Raw genomic sequence first — 17,391 nt, 5'->3', positions numbered from 1 at the left:
CTCCGCCCATCCCGCTACATCCTGAAACAGTTCGTGCTTCTAACTGTCCGTGCAGAGTGAGAGTGATCTGATACTTAGGCTTAGGCAAAAGGAATCAGGAGCGCTACGACGTCAGACATGAATCGGGACCCTTCTCGATGTAAAGTGTTTGAAATGCATTCTGCTCTAGAGCAGATAATGCTGACATAGTGAGCTTCCTACGTCACTGTTACAATTTGTGGCTAAAGTGGGTACTTCAGCACAACAGCAAACCTTCATAACACGTTGCATTCACAGGTAAAGTTCTACCCTGTTTTAAAAGTAAAGTGAATTTTTGATGTTTAAGTCAGGGCTGAGGATCATCATCATCATCTCAGTTGCCATTTTTCCCCTCAAGATCTTAAAACATTCTACAGGGACGGGTATGGTTATATATTTTACTGTCCAGGTTGGAGAAATCAAATCAAAGAGATGAAGTGTCAGGTGACTTGCTCAAGGTAATGCAGTGAAACTGTGAATATAGGTAATTCCCATACAGCCTGTTAAAGGTACATTACCAGCAATTCTGGCATTCTTTTGCTAACCCCATGCTTTGTTGAACATTTATGTGTGAGCACTAGCAAACTTCCTGGGTACAGATTTGCTTAGTACAATGGGCAAGGTAAAAGTGCTTAGAGGTTTTTAAGCAACTGCAGCTGAGTAATTGAAACCTTTTTGGAACTGGAGGGCTCAGGGAAAGATTAGCTATCTGCAGGCACTACTAGTGAGTGCTCACAGCTTATTAAATAATATTCTACAAAAAGTAATTCATTGCAGTTGAGTCAAATACAGTAAATATATGCAATTGCAACTGAAAGAGAAAGAAAGAATAAGGAGCCTTGTAAGGCAGGCACTCTGCCTTGTTGAGTACCTTTTGCAATATTACAGTGCCAGCATGAAGCAAACAGCAGTAGCCAGAAAGCTGAAGGTAGGTTTTGCACAAACAGTGCCAAATATGTCAGTGGTGTTACTGCAATGTTTAAAGCAGGAACGGAGCATCGATTATCGTGACTATTTAAAAAAAGCAAAAAGGGAAGGGGGCGGGGGGAAGGGAGAGCCTGGCTCCTTGCAGTTCCATCCTTGTGGTATTCTTCCCCAGGCTCTGCATTGACGTCACAATGACACAGTGAAGCCAAACACAGGAGCTGGGAACAGTTCTTCTGCTTCACTTTTGATAATTGAGTGAGTTTGCCACCACCCCATTCCTTCCAGCATGGCTAAGAGTGCAGAAGTGAAGTTGGCGATCTTTGGTCGGGCTGGTGTGGGCAAGTCAGGTATGTTTGTCTTCTGCTTTTTTCTTCTGCTTGTCAACAGGCAACTTTTTCCTCCCTCTGTGCAGACAAACTCTTTGTGCAAAAGGATATCTGTGACCTTATTCTTGTCAGGGCGGTCAGGATGAGGCCAGGAATTCTCTCTTCCTTGGCTTTTTATGCTATTTTCTCCAGGTTCTCCAGAGTAAAAATACTTTTATCACTTTTTAAGAAAAAGCCCAACAACAAACAAACTTCCCAACCCAAATCAAACCTAATTCTCATGAAGTAAGTGGCAATATTCCTCTTTTCCAGTGGAACAGAATTAGTACTATTCAGTTTGTCTCTTCAAAGCTTGTGCTAGATGAAAGCATTTATATTATGGTCCCTCTCCCCTAAGATCAGATCCTTTTTTAAATATCACATTACTACTGTAATAGTTGTAATTCTGGTTGATTTCCACAGGAATTTTAGACTCAACAACTCAAAGAATTTTTGTTCTCAGTGCTCTCCTGGTTTTACGTATTTACCAGGAAGCCAAGAAAATACGATGTGTAAAGTTTGGATTTGTAGAGATCTTTTGAGAAATAAACATAGTCTGGTGAGTTCATGTGGTAGAAACACAAGGGGGAGGCATAAATGTTAAAAATCCATTTCTACAGACAGCCTTTCCTTCGATGAGATAAGGAGTGTAATATGAGAGTTGCAAGCTCCCTCAGGTATTTCAGTGGTGTTGCATTAACTTGACAGCTCCATGACCACTCTAACATGTCATTGCCCCACAGGGATGAGGAAATAAGGAGACTTAGTCTAATAATGCTCCTGTGCCAGTTTGGGAACTGTAAGATACTGTTTATTCTAGAAAAAGGAGATAATGATGTGCTGGTAAGAGCATTAGGCTAGACTCAGCTGCTATCAACCATCTCCAGTTCCCCAAAGTGACTTTGTATTAGACATGCCAAGGTTCTGTCCCATAAATGTATTATTGTTTCACTAACTTCAGAATGGGTTGTTTATAAAAGACGTTTACCCAGAAGGTATTTTACCAGAACACTGTCAGTGAAGTAGCTCTGTCGGCCTTCACGAAAAAAAAAGGCGTATGTGAGGCAGAACTTATTGGAGACTATATTGCTTATTCAAAGACAAGGCAGATTAAATTCTACCTTTTTGAATAGAATACCTGAGGGAATTCTGATAATATACTGGGATAAATTTAAACTGTTCCTTCTTCCCTGCTGCACTCACCCCACTCCTCTTTTGTGTTTGCATTTCACTGTCATGTCTAAGTTTTGTAAATAACTTCAGTGGTTCTCCTTTTGGTTTATCTTACATTTAGTTGATGGTTTCTGTGGTTGTCCAGTCTTTTGACTGGATTGAAAATAATGCAAAAGAATGTTGAAGTATTTGCAGGAAACTTGAAACACTAAAAAAGAGTCCACTCACCCTGGTATTCCTAATAGTTTGAGAGCTTGTCTTTAAAAAATACAAAACTACCTGTTAAGTGCTCAGTTAAAGTGCTACACCAGCATAGGATCAACAAGAGCCTTTTTTTTACCTGTTGCATCCTTTTTGTAGATATCAATATACTAGGATTTTGTGGTAAAAATGTTTTCCTGTGGTCCTGGAGCCGGGTGGGAGATAAAAGAAATGAAAAGCCAATAAAAACATCCTAGTCCTTCAGAATCCTCCTCCTCTTTCCTTTTCTTTCCACTTGACGTGCAAGGAAATATTACATAAAATATGACTAAGGTCCCCTCTTTTGACTGTGACCACGTATGTGAATCTGTGTGGAAACGAAGGCGCAAATAAGTGGGCAAGAACAAGAAGGTGAATTTAAGGGGGTGGAGCACTCTCAGCTACCTCGACAGAGCGCCAGCTGTGCCTCCCAGATTCTCCAGCTTGCTTATGAAAACCCCTCTTGTACATTCCCATAAAAGGATCCAGTTTCAACAGCTCAGGCAACTCCAGAGAAATAAGTGTGTCTGTGTATCTGTGTGTGTGTGTGTGTGTGAGGGGGGTGGTGTCTGAAAATACCTATTTGCCTGTAGCCAACAGTAACAATAGTGGGAGCTATGAAAGTGCTAAAAACAGAACTGGACACAAAGTAATCTCCAGATAGCTGGGTCTGATTGATAATACCCTGCTAGATTAGTGTTGATACTGTCTTTTTTTTTTTTTTTTTTTTGGTGTAACTGTGTAGTTCCCTATCCCTGTGACCAGTTTGTAATGCATTGTTGAGGCAGGATCCTGTGACCATAGCTTACTGGAATAGACTTGGCCAGACAGCTGAAAGATAAGCCAGACTGTAGAAGCAAGAACGTGAGGCAGAATGCTGGAGCACACCAGAAATGTGCAATGAAAAGGAGATGTTGGGTGATAAATAAGGCCACTATAATTGCCAGAAAATCATGCCAAAATATGGTCACTGGCTTGCTTTCTTGGCTTATCTTCATTTGCTGAGGAAGAGACAGGAATTAGGTTCTTAATCTCTAAGTGGCTTCACCACCTGACAGCATCTGTGGAGTTACAGACACAGCTCTTCTTCCACTTCCTGACTGAGACTTTGGATGAGTGAGTCAAAGCATCTATGAAGAAAGAAGTGTTGTGCTTCAGGACATGTGGACAATTAAAGCTGTCCCTCATATGCTATGAAAGCCATTAGACCTGTTGCCATTACTGAGAGCTGGGGAACATCCTAATCTCATCAATGCTAGACATCTGTTTAAAGGGGTGCAAGATTCCTTGTTCTGCAAAGTAGTCCCTTCCAAGACTCTTTCAAACACGAGATGAACACTGTTCACAAATCTGAGCAGTAACAGTAGGATCTCAAAAGAGTTAAAGCCAGGGAAGATAAAACTTTTCTCCACTTTCTTGCTGCTTATAAGTTTCCATGGTTCAAAGGTTTAAAAAACAAACAGGAGGCAATGGCAAGTGTGAGTGTCAGCTTTTCACTGTTCTCCTTCCTTGCCTTGTCTCCTCCTGCCTGCTGGGGAAGGCCAGCAGAATGACTAAACAATTACCTGTCCTGTTTTGGTTTTTACTTAATGTAGACCTAAACCTTTCAAATAGAAAAAGAGGAGCAAACCAGCTCAGAAAGGGGTACACAAAAGTGGCCCTATCTAGTTACACTGAGTAATGGGCAAACTCATCAGGTATGAGCATCCCAACCTATGGACTAGATGCTCTTCTGTTTATCCAATTCTTAATGTATTAAAGTTGCATAAACATTGCTTTAAACTAGCTGAGAAAAAGCAGATGAGGAGCTCTGCCTGAGCCAAGGAGGATTTTGCAGCTGCTTCACTTGGGAAGAGGAGGCAGTGCTCTGTGGGTGGGAAGGTAGATTGCTAAGCCCTGCTATAGATAACAGGGCTGTACCTCCTAATTTGGACTAGACTCAAGTGGCACTGAGGAGAAGAGAGTTTTTTTAAAGTCTTTTTCTTTATGCCCAAGAGGAGCTTGGATGGAGCGGAGAATTAAAGTTGAAGTTAATTACTTAAACACTGCTGTTTAAATTGTTCTTCTGCTGGATCCTACAGCTTCATTCCTATGGTAACAAAAATTAGAATTTCCTAAATAGCTCCTTGTAAAATTACAGTAGTAGCAATTAATAAAGACTCGAGGCCCTTGTTCTTCCATGTTATTACAAGGTACAGTATGTGCCCAGAAAGCTAAAGAGGAGTGAAAATGCATGAACCAGAAAAATAGGGCATATACTGGATAACACTGCATGGGTGATGCTTTTCCACCCCATAACTCAGTTGACTATGAATGTTCAAAATACATCTGCTTAAGAGCCTTTATATTTTGGCCAAAAAGGAGACAACGTCCAGCTGCAGCATGAGCTAACCAACTTGCCTTTTTGCTGTGTGTGTGCCAGGCTGACTACTATGGTTTGCCCAGCTATAGGCCAATGCCATTCTCATGTGTCTGGACAGGCCGTGCAGCTGCACATGTGATGTGGGACATGGAAGTTTGTGTGGGTTCTGCTGGTGTTTCAGCAACAGGGAAGATCCTAAAGACCCCACAGGCTTCCCCCAGTAAACGTGCCAGGTATGCAAATCACTTGCTTATGCAATCAGATACATGAGGCACAGGGCTGTCGTCATCTTTCTGTCCTGCAGTAGCTCAGATGCTTGCATTTGGGCAAAAGGGTGACCAGTAAAGGGGCTTTAGTAAGTAGGTATGGCAAAGAGCCTGTCCCATCACAGAAATTAAGATCTCACCAACTCCAGTCATTTTATTGTCACAGTTGGGAAAGTTGTGAGCAAACATATATTTGTATCTGTTGGCTTATGCTGTTTTCCCTGACTAACCCAGGATGAAAGTTTTGCAAGTTCCTAAAGAACAAATTCAAGCAGGAGCCAAGCCAGAGAGGCCTTCAACAAATCTGTGGGGTTTTTTTGTTATTTGGTGATAAGTTTGAGACATACTATCAGGGATCACTTCCTAATTGCAAGGTCTGGGCATGTGTGGAACAGAACTGAATTCAGCGTCACCCCACCCCCATTCAAAAAATCGTGTGGGTTACTGGGAAAGAAGCCCAAAGCGATTTTTCTACTTCACAAAATCCCTGCTCATATATTTCCCCCAAATAATTTCGTTTCAGGGACTTTTGGGGAGGAAACATGAGTTATTAAGGAGCGATTAGTTATCAAACTCACAACTCTGCTAGTAAGGCAAGGAAAGCTACCACATGAGCTTCAAAGTCCATGCTATAACAGTTGATGTATCAAGGGAGAATTACTGTAATAAGGTGTCTCTGAAATCCAGAAATGTGGCTGGAAGGAGACTCTGAATTTTCTGTTGTGGGTTTTGGCTTTTTTCTTGTGCTAGTGGAATAGATCAGTAGCCTTTTTTTTCTTTGTTCTTGAGAATGGCAGTGACAATCAGATGCTTAAGTGATTATTCAGTGACCAGGTTTAACACCCACTGTATTAATTGTCCTGTATTATTTTGCTAGTAAAGTACTCATTAAACACTCCCACTTTTTGCACCCTCTGGTTTTACACTCTTCAACCAGCCCCAGGTTTTTGAAAGTGCTGTGCATGTACATGTGTGTGTACATGTACTAGTAGAAATGTAACAGTAATTAGTTCACTAATTTTGAGACTATTTCTTCATCAGTAAGAATGCAAATATGTCCTGCTGGAGCAGGTAATATTCCAAGCAGTTGCATTAACATGACCTTTCCATGCTCCTGTCCAGTGGATGATGCTGATTCCTATATAGAGAGTGAGCCTTGGGTTTATGGATCAATGAAATAAATTACTGTCACCCATGAATATGTCTCCATGCTGGCAAGGAGAGGGGCTGCTGATGTAGTGGCCCCAAGACGTGCAGTTTTGGGGCCAGTGCAGGGCCCTACTGTGATCAGCAGTACCTGTTGGCCCCCCTCACATGCTGCTTGAAAAAACCTCACTGTCCTTACCTCACAGACACAAGCTTTTTAGTCAACAGTCTTTCCTGGACTTTCTCAAACTGCATTTGTTGATTCTTGTCGTGCTAGAACTAAAGAGAAGGAACACCAGGAACTTGGGCTAAAGTTTGCTCTGAGTGGCAAGACCGTCTGCTTGTATCTGTTACCTCCTCCCTTTCCTCTGCTTGTTTGCCTGTCCATGGTTCACTATAGCCTTGCCTTTGGTGTAGAAAGCATTCATGCTCTGCTCAGTGTTAGATCTTCCTTTTGCCTAACCATGAAATAATAAAATGCAGAATTACTCTAACCAAATGCCAACATTGTTCATTCAAGCATCGCTGCCTCCTCTGTTCCATCTCATTTAACTACATGTGACATCAGCTCTACCTGTGTCCCCTCTGTGCAGCTGGTGGCAGCTGTTAGAGCTAAGACTAGTCCTGCTGTTCCTTGTTTCTGTTTAGGTTGGGCTAAATATAGCCTGCTGTTTGATTACCGGGAAAGGAATGCCAGGATTCAAGATTTATGTCTGCAGCACAACTTTTTCTCTAGGCCTGTGCCTTGCCACCCCCTGCAGCTCTTGCCTTGATGAGATAGCCATCCCGCTCACTTCTGTCTCCTGTAATTTTGCAGAAGACAACTGTAAAGCTTCCTGGTGGAGTCCCAGGAATCCTTGCAGTGTTTTGGTCATTCTGCTGTTCCCTGCCAGGGCACTGCTGTGTCCCAGGCTGCTGACCTTCACAGGTCCTTTCAAAAACACCAAGATTTTTATTCTTCCGCAAACTTTTTGTTTATCTGGAGTCCCTGCCTACCCCTTGCCTTGCATATACTTTTTTTGCCTTCTTTATGCTCAGCTGTCACCCTTGGCTTTCCCCCTGCCTGTTTAGTAAATGTTGCCTAAAGCCTGCATATGGTGAAATGGCTTTGTAATTTACACAGGAACTTTGTATTTACAGTTGCCTTCCCAACCTCCTCACTTTGTGCTTCCTCCCATCTCTATTTCTCATCCCCAGCCCCTTTGTTCCTCTTTGTTCACACTGTGACTGCAGTGTGCATCATTAAATGCTCAGTGCACGACATCCAGATGAGCTAATCCTGGCAGCAGTGATGTGATGCAGCAAAGAACAGTCGCTCTGAAGTGGTTCCTACTGTCCTGGAATACACTCCTGGGTTTGGACTTTGAGGATTTTCCAAGCTTTGACTGCTCCAGGCACTCATTGTGTGAAGCCAGCTTCACACAGGTTAAAAATGGGAAGCAGCGTCTATCTTTACGTAGCTAGCCTTGATCATTACCTATTTTGGCTTTGTGGCAGAGCACGAGAAACAAGTTATGACTGTATTTCTCAAGCAAGCTTTCTTTTTCTGCGTTTGTCATTGTGCCTTTTACATTTACAGAACCCAAAAATTCTCAGGTGTATGAAAAACTAACACTGTCTTAAAGTAGGAGGATCAATGAAATGCTTTAAGCTTCAGCTGAGCCCTGGTTACAGGGCTGGGAATAGCTGCTGTTGACTGAAGGTGTTTGTACCCTCTCACCACATGCTTGGCAGGCATTCCCAACACTGTGGTGAGCAGGAGAGCAGAGGAATTCCTATAAGATAGCAGTGGGCAAGGAAATTGTGGCATCCTCATCCATTTGCTGCTTTTATTCCAAGTCTGTTCTTGTTCAGCTTTACTGGCAGTCTTTTATATACCCCGTGCTGCAGGGGCAGTTACAGCTTTGGGTGAAGGCACCCCTCAGCTTTCCTTACCTCTCCACACACAGTTTACAGGGCTCTGCCAGAGCACTCCCCATTGTCATTCCAATAGTTACAGGACTCCCACCTCAGCAGCTCTCAGCCTGGCCTGCTGTTTGAACCCACATTTCTTTCCATTCACAGCCCCTTCTGTTTTCATTGACTCCTACCTCTTCCTGGAGACAGAAAAATAACTGAGAAGGGAGGTGAATCTTTTTATGTTGCCTTTTCATAATTCTGAATGGGAAAAGCCCTTTTTGTGAATGTTTCCCACTAGGTAGAGCGTTTATGCTTCTGGAGTCAGTCTGCAGCTGTTACAGTTTCTAATGGGTTTGCCATGTAGGTGTTGGGAAATGCCATAAATTATGGCAGTGAAAAGATGAATGGCAAGACAAGCATGAAACTCTGGGGAAGGAAGTAGTAGATGTATTTAACATATGTGCAGCTTTAAAATGTCACAGAAATTGGCTGGAGTTTCCAGCTGCTTTTCCAGAAATGTTAGGCAGTAGTCTGCACACAGGAAAATGAGAGAATATGTTGAAAACATCAAGCCTGGTTTTGAAGGCACGTGAAGCTGCCAACTTTCACAGGTTGTTTTGCTGCTGCCACTCTGGGGTTGGTAAAAAAGAAGCTGCAGAGGAGCAAGAGCAGAGGCCTGAGGCAGCAATGCATTACCACGTGGGAGCTGTTTAGATATGTAACTTGAAAAGTTTTCAAGCTGGAAGGATGCAGCTGGACGATGCATAGGATATACTCCCCCAGGGAGGGAATTTCTTTAGTGCTTGAACAGCACTGTAGCTTTCCAAAAGGCTGAGGGGACAGAGACCACACCCTGCTGCAAGGTGTGCCACTGCAACTGTGGTGAGGGAAGGAAGAGCCTGACAGCCTCAAGTCACCAAGGGAATTGTGACTCAGGCACAAAAGCTCCTCTCCATGGTTTCTCTTCAGGGCCAGGGCTGCTGAGATCCTGACGGATGGCTCCCAGGCTGGCAGCAGTTACCCAGCATCTGAGACCCAACCCCTGCCGGCCCTGTGGGATCCTTAGGACCTTTTATGGCTCAGGCACTGACATTAATTATTGACAGCAAAATAAAGCACAGAAGTAACATTTATTTTCCTTAAAAATATATTGGGCAATCCTGTCTTTCACTGCTTACCGAGTAGGGCTTCATTTCATTTTGACCCACAGGACCACAAGCACAGAAGGAGCTTGTCTTTACTTCCTTTCTCCCTTTCATGTGGCTATATTTGCCATCCAACTCTCAGTCTAACTATAATATAATCTATCATAGATTTGCACAACCCTACTCTAGAGAGCTGCTTTTGTCAGTGGCATATCTCTGTGCCTGCCCTGGGAAACAAAAATCCCACTCCCTACAATGGCAGAAGCTGTCAACCATGATCTTTTCCTGACCTGCCCAGCAGGACCTGTGCCCTTGAGGAGCTTTGCAAGCAAGGGAGAACTTCAAATCTGACATTCAAAGCAGGAAAGTGCAAGAAAGAATTAGAAGCCAAAAAATCAGTGGGCTATTTATTTCTTCACTGCAGAATATATTGAAATATGTTGAAGAGTCACCACAGAAGAATGCAGTATTAGACCCATGGGTAGCAGGAAAAAAAAAACCCCAAAAAAACTCCCCACCAAACCCCATGCTCTGCAAAATGTAGGGCATTGGAGTATGAGTGCCAAAACAAACACCTTGTGTTAACCAACCTCAGTGGCAGCATCTGTGAAGCCAAGCACTGCTGCTTAACCCAACTGGATTTTTGTGGTTACATGCACTGGAGTTGGTTCTGCTCCAGGCTGAATTCCAACATGAAATAATTTAATAGTGATCCACAGCATGAGTTTGTCTGTTAGATCTATTTCCAGGCAAAGCTTCAAAAAGATTTATCTCCAGGTAAGAAAATTTGACCTTTATCTACAGTGAGCACGGTAGGTCTTGAGATTATCAAGGAGGAGGAGAGAGGTATATCAATGTTATTATTCACATATTTATTTAGAAAAGTATCCTTCAGGGACACAGGGTCTTGCACCTGTTCTGGCAGTGGGTGCCTGTTTACCCCCACTGAGGATCTGGCCAAATAAACTTCTTTTCAAAGCTAGGAGTGAGAGGTGGGCTGCCTGCCTTCCACTGCTGTGCAGTGCTCACACACTCACCTTTCCCCTTGCTGCAGGAGGGAGCTGAGAAAATTGCCCTGTCTCCTGACCAGAGTCAACAAATTCGCTAAAGCAAGAGGATGGAGAGCTCTTGTGATTCATATCTAGCAAGAGCAACTGCAGATGTGGCCCCTGAGTCCACTCCTTCTGTTTGTTTATGTTTACCTTGCTGATCAAATAACAAGAACAGGAAGCACAGCAATTTTCCCATAAATATGCACAGTCCTGAAGGAATAAACCCTGCCTCTGAAGAGCTGTAAGCAGAAAGGTTGAAGACAACAAGAGACAGGCAACTTGACACAGTAAGCTGTGTCCTGGATAATCAAACATTCATATACTTGTCCTGCTGACAACTTTGTCACTAAAGAAATAGGTTTGGGCATAGGACTGTGAATAATCCACCTAGAGACTAGCAAACATAGGTTGGCCACAGATGGAAAACAATCCAAACTGAGCAGGAAGAAACACATGCTTTTGATAACTGAAGAGTGAAAAATGTAAATTCTCCCCATTAAGTGTCAGTTGAAGAAGGGTTTGTTTATGAGCTGTACTAGTAAGATATGAAAAGTAAATGACACATGAGAAAATGACAAAAAACAATACAGGCTCATTTTTTTTACCTGAAAAGAAGGGACTGACCCAAATGGATGTTTCAGACCCATTTGGAGAGAGGGGCATACTGGTCCTGGAAGCACCAGCTAACCACCCTTCTCCTTATAGCTGATTCTGTCTCAGAAAAGAAGGGACTGACCCAAATGGATGTTTCAGACCCATTTGGAGAGAGGGGCATACTGGTCCTGGAAGCACCAGCTAACCACCCTTCTCCTTATAGCTGATTCTGTCTCAGTGAAATAAAAGCAAGCACAGGCTGAGGCAAGAAATCAAAATATTGCTTTTGATTAATCTTCAGTGTCACATGGTAATCTCAACTACATCTCATGCAAGAATACTCTTTTTTTTAGTGTTTGGTGTAATTAAACCAGTCTGTTTCTCACCAAGCACCACCATGCATGCTCAGTATTACCTCGGTAATTTCTTGGCGAATTTTGTTTGCAGTTTCTGACCTGGCATCTGAAATAACCAAGCCTCTCTTATGAAAACAGACTCACCTCTATTTTGAACATGCTCAGTATGACTGTTTTCTTCATTAATTTTCTATTTAAGATCTAGCATGAAAGAGGCCCCTGAGATTCAACTCAGCACCCCCTGTGGTGGAAATTCACATAGTGCTCAGTTTGTGTTTGGAGGAGTTTGGGAACCTGTACTATAAGAAATACTTGTTCTTAGACAGGTGTTATGTATAGTCCTGCAGACTTCTAGGACTCCACAGAAACAATCATGCTCTATTTCCACTCCTTCCTGCTTGAAAAGGCAGACACGTTGGATTCAGAACTAAGAAAGAAGCTTTGCCTGTTCTATTTTCCTAGTCTCTCTCTATTGAATAAACCACCAAAACATACAGGAATTTTACTCTGTTTTATTTTCATGAAGAACACTCGGTAAAGTTGCCTTTTTCCTAAGTAGTTCTAGTATCTACAAAGTATCTGTAAAATCATGTGCAGTTACTGATGCACACGGTACAATAAACATCAGCTCAGGAGTTTGGCATCCCTGTAAAGATGAGGCAAGAAATAGTCCATGGAAAATGCAGAAGAACCTTAGAGCAATTTCTTAAGTTCTCTCATTTTACAGGTATGAAAAGTATTGTGAGCTGCCTGCAGGTCTCCAGATCCAGCTGGACAAAGTTTCAGTACCATTAAGACTAATTTCATGTTCGTTTGTATCATGTAGATGTATCATATCTCACCTCACAATAGCTCTGTGCCTGAAAGACTTTTTAATCACCTCAAATAATTTTGCATGGCTCATTTTATAGCATTTCTTCAATTGCTAAACATTTTACTGAATGGTGCTTTCTAATAAACTGTCAAAATGTTAATACCAGCAAGTTAGAGGAACTTTGTTGCACATTGAAGTGCTGCAAATATTACTTTCTGTTCCCAGTGCCACAGCACAGACAGGGACTGGCTGCAAATAGAAGCAGGGATGAACCTGCTAGAAGAGGATGACCTTCACAGCCAAGTTGAAACAGTGCACTGCCACCTTGGATCCTACCTTTAGTTTCTGCACAGGAGGTAGCTGACATGCACGTTATTCAGAGAGGCAGGGAAAATATGATGACCAACAGCAGGAGTTGGAACAGGGGTTAGGGAAACATGCTCATGACAAAAACACCTTAAAGATTGATTGTGCACTATCATTTTCTGTTCATTCCCATTAATGCTGTTGCTCTTGGCAAAGGTTAAAATGCTTTAGTGTTTTATGGATAACAAGGCAGAGGATGGAAAAAAGTCTTAAGTTTCAAGCGTGGGCGGTCTGACTTCGTGTGTCAAAAGTACTAAATCATTGTGCAATTCCAGGACTTCTCTGTCTGCTTTAGCAGGTGACTCTGAAGAATCCAGGGATCTACACTCCTGTGTCATTCTAAAAGCATATTTCACGTGACATTTCAGAAAACTTTGAACCTGCTGATTGCAAAAGTGCTCTCATCTCAAACTGTTCTTGTGTGCCTCCCAGAGTACTAAACCAGTGAGAGTAGTTTTACACCTGGGTCACTTTGTAAGGCATAGTCCAGTTGCACCTCTGTGGTTTCAGTTTATCCCTGTACATATCATATGAAGGATAGAATCATAGAATACTTTGGGTTGGAAGGGATGTTTCTAGGTCACCTTGTTCAACCACTGTGCGATTAGCAGGGGCATCTTCAGCTCGATCAGGTTGCTCAGAGACCCATGAAACCTGGCCTTGAATGTTTGCAGGGATGCAGCATCTACCACCTCTCTGGACAACCTGTACCAGTGTTTCACCACCCTCTTTGTAAAAAATTTCTGCCTTATATCTGATCTAAATCAGCCCTCTTGTTTATAACCATTCCCCTTGTCATATCCCAACAGGCCCTGCCAAAAAGTTTATCCTGGTCTTTCCTATAGCCAGTACTGAAAAAAGCCTTATGGGTTTGGGACACCTTTTAGCACAGGGCAGGAATGTCCAGTGAAGGCAATAATACCAATGTGTGAACTCCTCATATGACTCAAGGACTTTGGTGAAGTACCAAAATGTGACCAGAAAATTTTGTTACCTTAACGCAACATCGTAGACACTGCTTCTAAAAAATATTGTACCATAAAACAAGTTATTTAGCACCTTTCTGGAGGAAGACTTGCACCATCTGTGTCTCCAGAAGCTGAGTCATAGCAGCTCCTTCAACCCAACACTGTTGCCTAAATATTGTCACACAGGTAGTGCTTTTGATACCACACTTCAATGATAAATAACTGAAGAAGCTGAATGGCATTAATGTGAGATACATGCATGGACTGCCTCTACCATTAGGCAGGCAGTGCAGAGTTCTCTAGCCTGTTAGTCTCAGCAGTGCAGAACTTGTCCAATTTTAGGTAACTCGTGGACCCTCTAGGATTTTATTCCTCATTAAATAATTTCCCCGGTGACAAACATTTTATATCCTTACTTGCAAGGGGGTCAGAGTAGATGACTGCAGTAACCCTTTGTGACTTGAAAAATATGATCTTGTTGACCATGAGTATATTAAATTGAGAATTTTTCCCTGGTACTTAGTTGCCTTATTTTTTTTTCCTTGACCTAAAACACTGCTATTAGCCATGATCCTCTCCTCTGGGCCACTTGAACTTTCCTTTTTCTTAGTAGAGTTTGTATTCTATATGTCTGCTTGTTCTTGCACGTGGAGCCCCATCTTTATTTTATGAAAGAGATGATTTTCGTGATACTGTTATGAAATCTCTTCTAAGAACATTTAAGAAAAAAAAAGTAACTTTTTGTATTTGTTTTATTTAACTTACAACTTTATGGCACTAAGTTGAAAGCATTAGCCGAGTCAATATTTGGACTGTGCTACAGGGGCATTAATGAGAAATTGCAAGTTTTATGCATTTGAACTCATTAAAATTAACAGCACAATTCGTGCAACAGTGGTTTATTTGCAAGAATAGGGATTAAAAGGAGCATGTGGCATAGCAGAATACAGATGCAATTTCTTCTGTAAATTCATATGATGATCAAAACAAGAATTCAGGTTTTTCTGCTGACCCATACTAACATGAATATTTTTAGCTCTGACCGGGGTGTAAGATTTGAAGACACACTGGCAAAGAAACGAAGAGCTTGCACAGAGGAGATCCTGCACATATTGGGAAGGAAATCTAGAAATTAGTTTTAGAAAGAAAAATGTAAGTTAACACTCTTAGAAGGTGAAAAAGAAAAGTCACAGAAAGGTGAGCTTTAGTTACAACTCTTCAAAACTAGAGGAAGAATTCACAGGATTATTTTCAAAGCTGAAGAACATTAGTTATGAAAAATTAAAGATTATTAGGTAAATTAGTTCAAGGCTCCACAAAATGCTAGACTAAATAACCTTGTACAGTGTCCTGAACAAATGTTTGTGGCCCTCACAGATAGGAGGTTGACATATAGATAATATTTTATTTCAAACAATCTGAATTGCAGCTAGTTGGTGCCACTTCTTTTGCACTGTTTTCTCATCCTTAGAGGTGATAACCTGCTAGGAAGGTCCCAATTTAAAAAAGATTCTTTCTATTCAGACACAGCTTTAGAAAATTGGAAAAGCAGCGGCTTCAAACCACTCACTGAGGGAAGGGTGAGAAGGTAATGTTTTGGGATGTTTTTTAAAAATCTCTAAATTAAGAGTACATTTTGTCAGCCTTAGAACTCCAGGAACTTGAACAGAACTGATTTGGGAAAATCCACACAGTGACATGCAACACGACTTTTCTTTCTCCAGTCCTCCAGAAAAAGCCTGTCTTGAGTCTCTTCTGAATTGCCATCATTACTTAGTTTCCTTAGCAGTATTTCCACAGTAAGAAGCATTGACAGACATCTGGAGATCAATCCAAAGTCTGGAAATAAATGAAGAAGCCTGTGTTTATTTCTGTGGACTTTTGAGCAGGGCCATCAAGAGCAGGGTCAGTTATGACATAAGCTGTGCCCACTGTCCTTCTGTGGGACATTTCCTCCAGGAAGGAGAGCAGGAGTCTGGGGTGTCCCCATGCTCAGTGCTAACAGACTCTCAGAAAGTAATATAATGAATTGAAAGACAAAATACAATTTGAAAGCAAGCATTGCAAGGGCAAAACCAGGAAAAGTGTGGTGTGCTATTTCCTCAGTCATAGGTAATGCACTGTTTTGCCTTCAGAATTTCCTGCAAATTCTTTAAACCACATCAGCTGAAAAAGTTATGGTTCACACTTCTTTTCCACCCTGGCTTGCAACAACTCTAGGCTGCATATAGCACTGCACTAACATGCCCTTGCAGTAGCATGTATTTCACACACTGGACAAAACCACAAAGGAACTGATACCAAGCTGGTAGCTGTTCCAGGAGTCTAACCCAGACCACTCCATCTCAAGCTAGACCATGACTTCTTGGACCAGGGACTCTCTTCCTGCTGTCTGCATGGTTTGAACTGCTACTGTAAGCGTGTTAGATTTTTCAGTCACATAATTACAGATGTACCACAACCTTCTGTCTTCGTCTCCTGGATACAAGGACCTAGCAAAGAGCTTTTTATCACAGGACAATAAAGAGATTCCCACAATTAGAGAGATTTTCTGTTCAACAGCAATGGGGTACTTCTACATGAGCCTGGCTCAGGCTGCTGAGAGGAGCAAAAAAAAAAAAAATAGAAGTGGTTTGTTAAGAGCTTTGGCAATTAAAATAATGAGGAGACAGTGTTAGTGACTAGCACACAAGGTATCAGGATCCCAGGTTCAGTAACAGGAGCTATTTAACTGTGCTGCCTCAAAATGCTGACTTGTGTAAGAAAAGACAGCGTGGCTCCTGCATTTCTTTCTCTCACAAGGATAAGTGTCATCTGTCAGGCTAAGCCTCAGTTTTCAGTCTGGCAGGTGGAGCTGGAAGCAAAACTACTTAAAGTAGCCTTAAATAGTGGTAGGGTAGTACCATGGCTCTTCTGAGTTTCTTAGGACATTGCCTAGGTTTAACTATTCAGGATGGATATTTCCCTGCTCAGTGTCTGCTTCAGGCTGCTCTTTTTTTTTTTTTTTTTTCTGGAAGATGTCTGCAGAAGCAATAGAGACATTTCTAAGAACAGGGTTAGGAAAAAAAGATAGGTTGTGTCTGTGTTAAAAAATATTCTTGCAGCTACTTTACCCAGGTGTTATAGTATTATCAATTCCCCAAAGCAAGAATACAAAATATGGCAAGAGGGGGGTTTGTAAGTCAACAAGGGTATGCTTTTCCTATGCTTCTGAAAGTATACTTGTGTTTGGTAGCAAGCCAGTGCCTCTGGAAATCCTGAGTTGTGTTTTACATGCTGGAGCTGGAAGTTAAATTTTCCTCACAAGTTTATCCTTATGGAAAACATTCCATCTGTGGATACAGGACACTTTATTTTCTGGGAGCCATGTAAGGAATAAAGGTGGGCACACTGGCCTTGCATTTTCCTTTTTGCTGGCACAGGGGTGCTCTGAAGAAGTAGTGCATGGGAGACAAAAGTCCAAAGAGATGAAGAGCAAACAGCAATTTAGGATGAAGATTGCCTTTCCATTAGTTTATCTGAAACAGATTTGTCTCAGGAGGCAGTTCTAGAAGCTAAAAAACGCAGCTCCCAGCCTCAGGGATCAGTGGCAAAATTTTGGCCTCATCTGACATCCAAACCTCTGCACATCAGTGTGAACCTTTCTCTCTTCAGTCTTTGATGGAGCTTTTTGCACTCTGTATCTTTTTTACATCAAGTG

General features: G+C 42.0%; 1 protein-coding gene across 1 annotated transcript in view; it reads left to right on the top strand.

The window, feature by feature from the left end:
- The first annotated feature begins 222 nt into the window (after positions 1-222).
- The window catches only part of RERG (RAS like estrogen regulated growth inhibitor), a 101,506-nt gene continuing 84,337 nt past the window's right edge, over positions 223-17,391 (top strand). Inside the window, exons 1-2 of the mRNA XM_018080237.1 lie at positions 223-276; positions 1,118-1,292. Coding sequence (XP_017935726.1) covers positions 1,232-1,292 — 61 coding nt within the window. The 5' untranslated portion in view covers positions 223-276; positions 1,118-1,231. The remainder of the gene's footprint in view (positions 277-1,117; positions 1,293-17,391) is intronic.

Source organism: Manacus vitellinus, unplaced genomic scaffold (genome assembly GCF_001715985.3).
Source record: "Manacus vitellinus isolate BGI_N305 unplaced genomic scaffold, ASM171598v3 scaffold_5_pilon, whole genome shotgun sequence".
NCBI classification, from domain to species: domain Eukaryota; kingdom Metazoa; phylum Chordata; class Aves; order Passeriformes; family Pipridae; genus Manacus; species Manacus vitellinus.
Note: the sequence above shows the minus strand (reverse complement) of the source record. Positions and strands in the feature narration are given on the sequence as shown.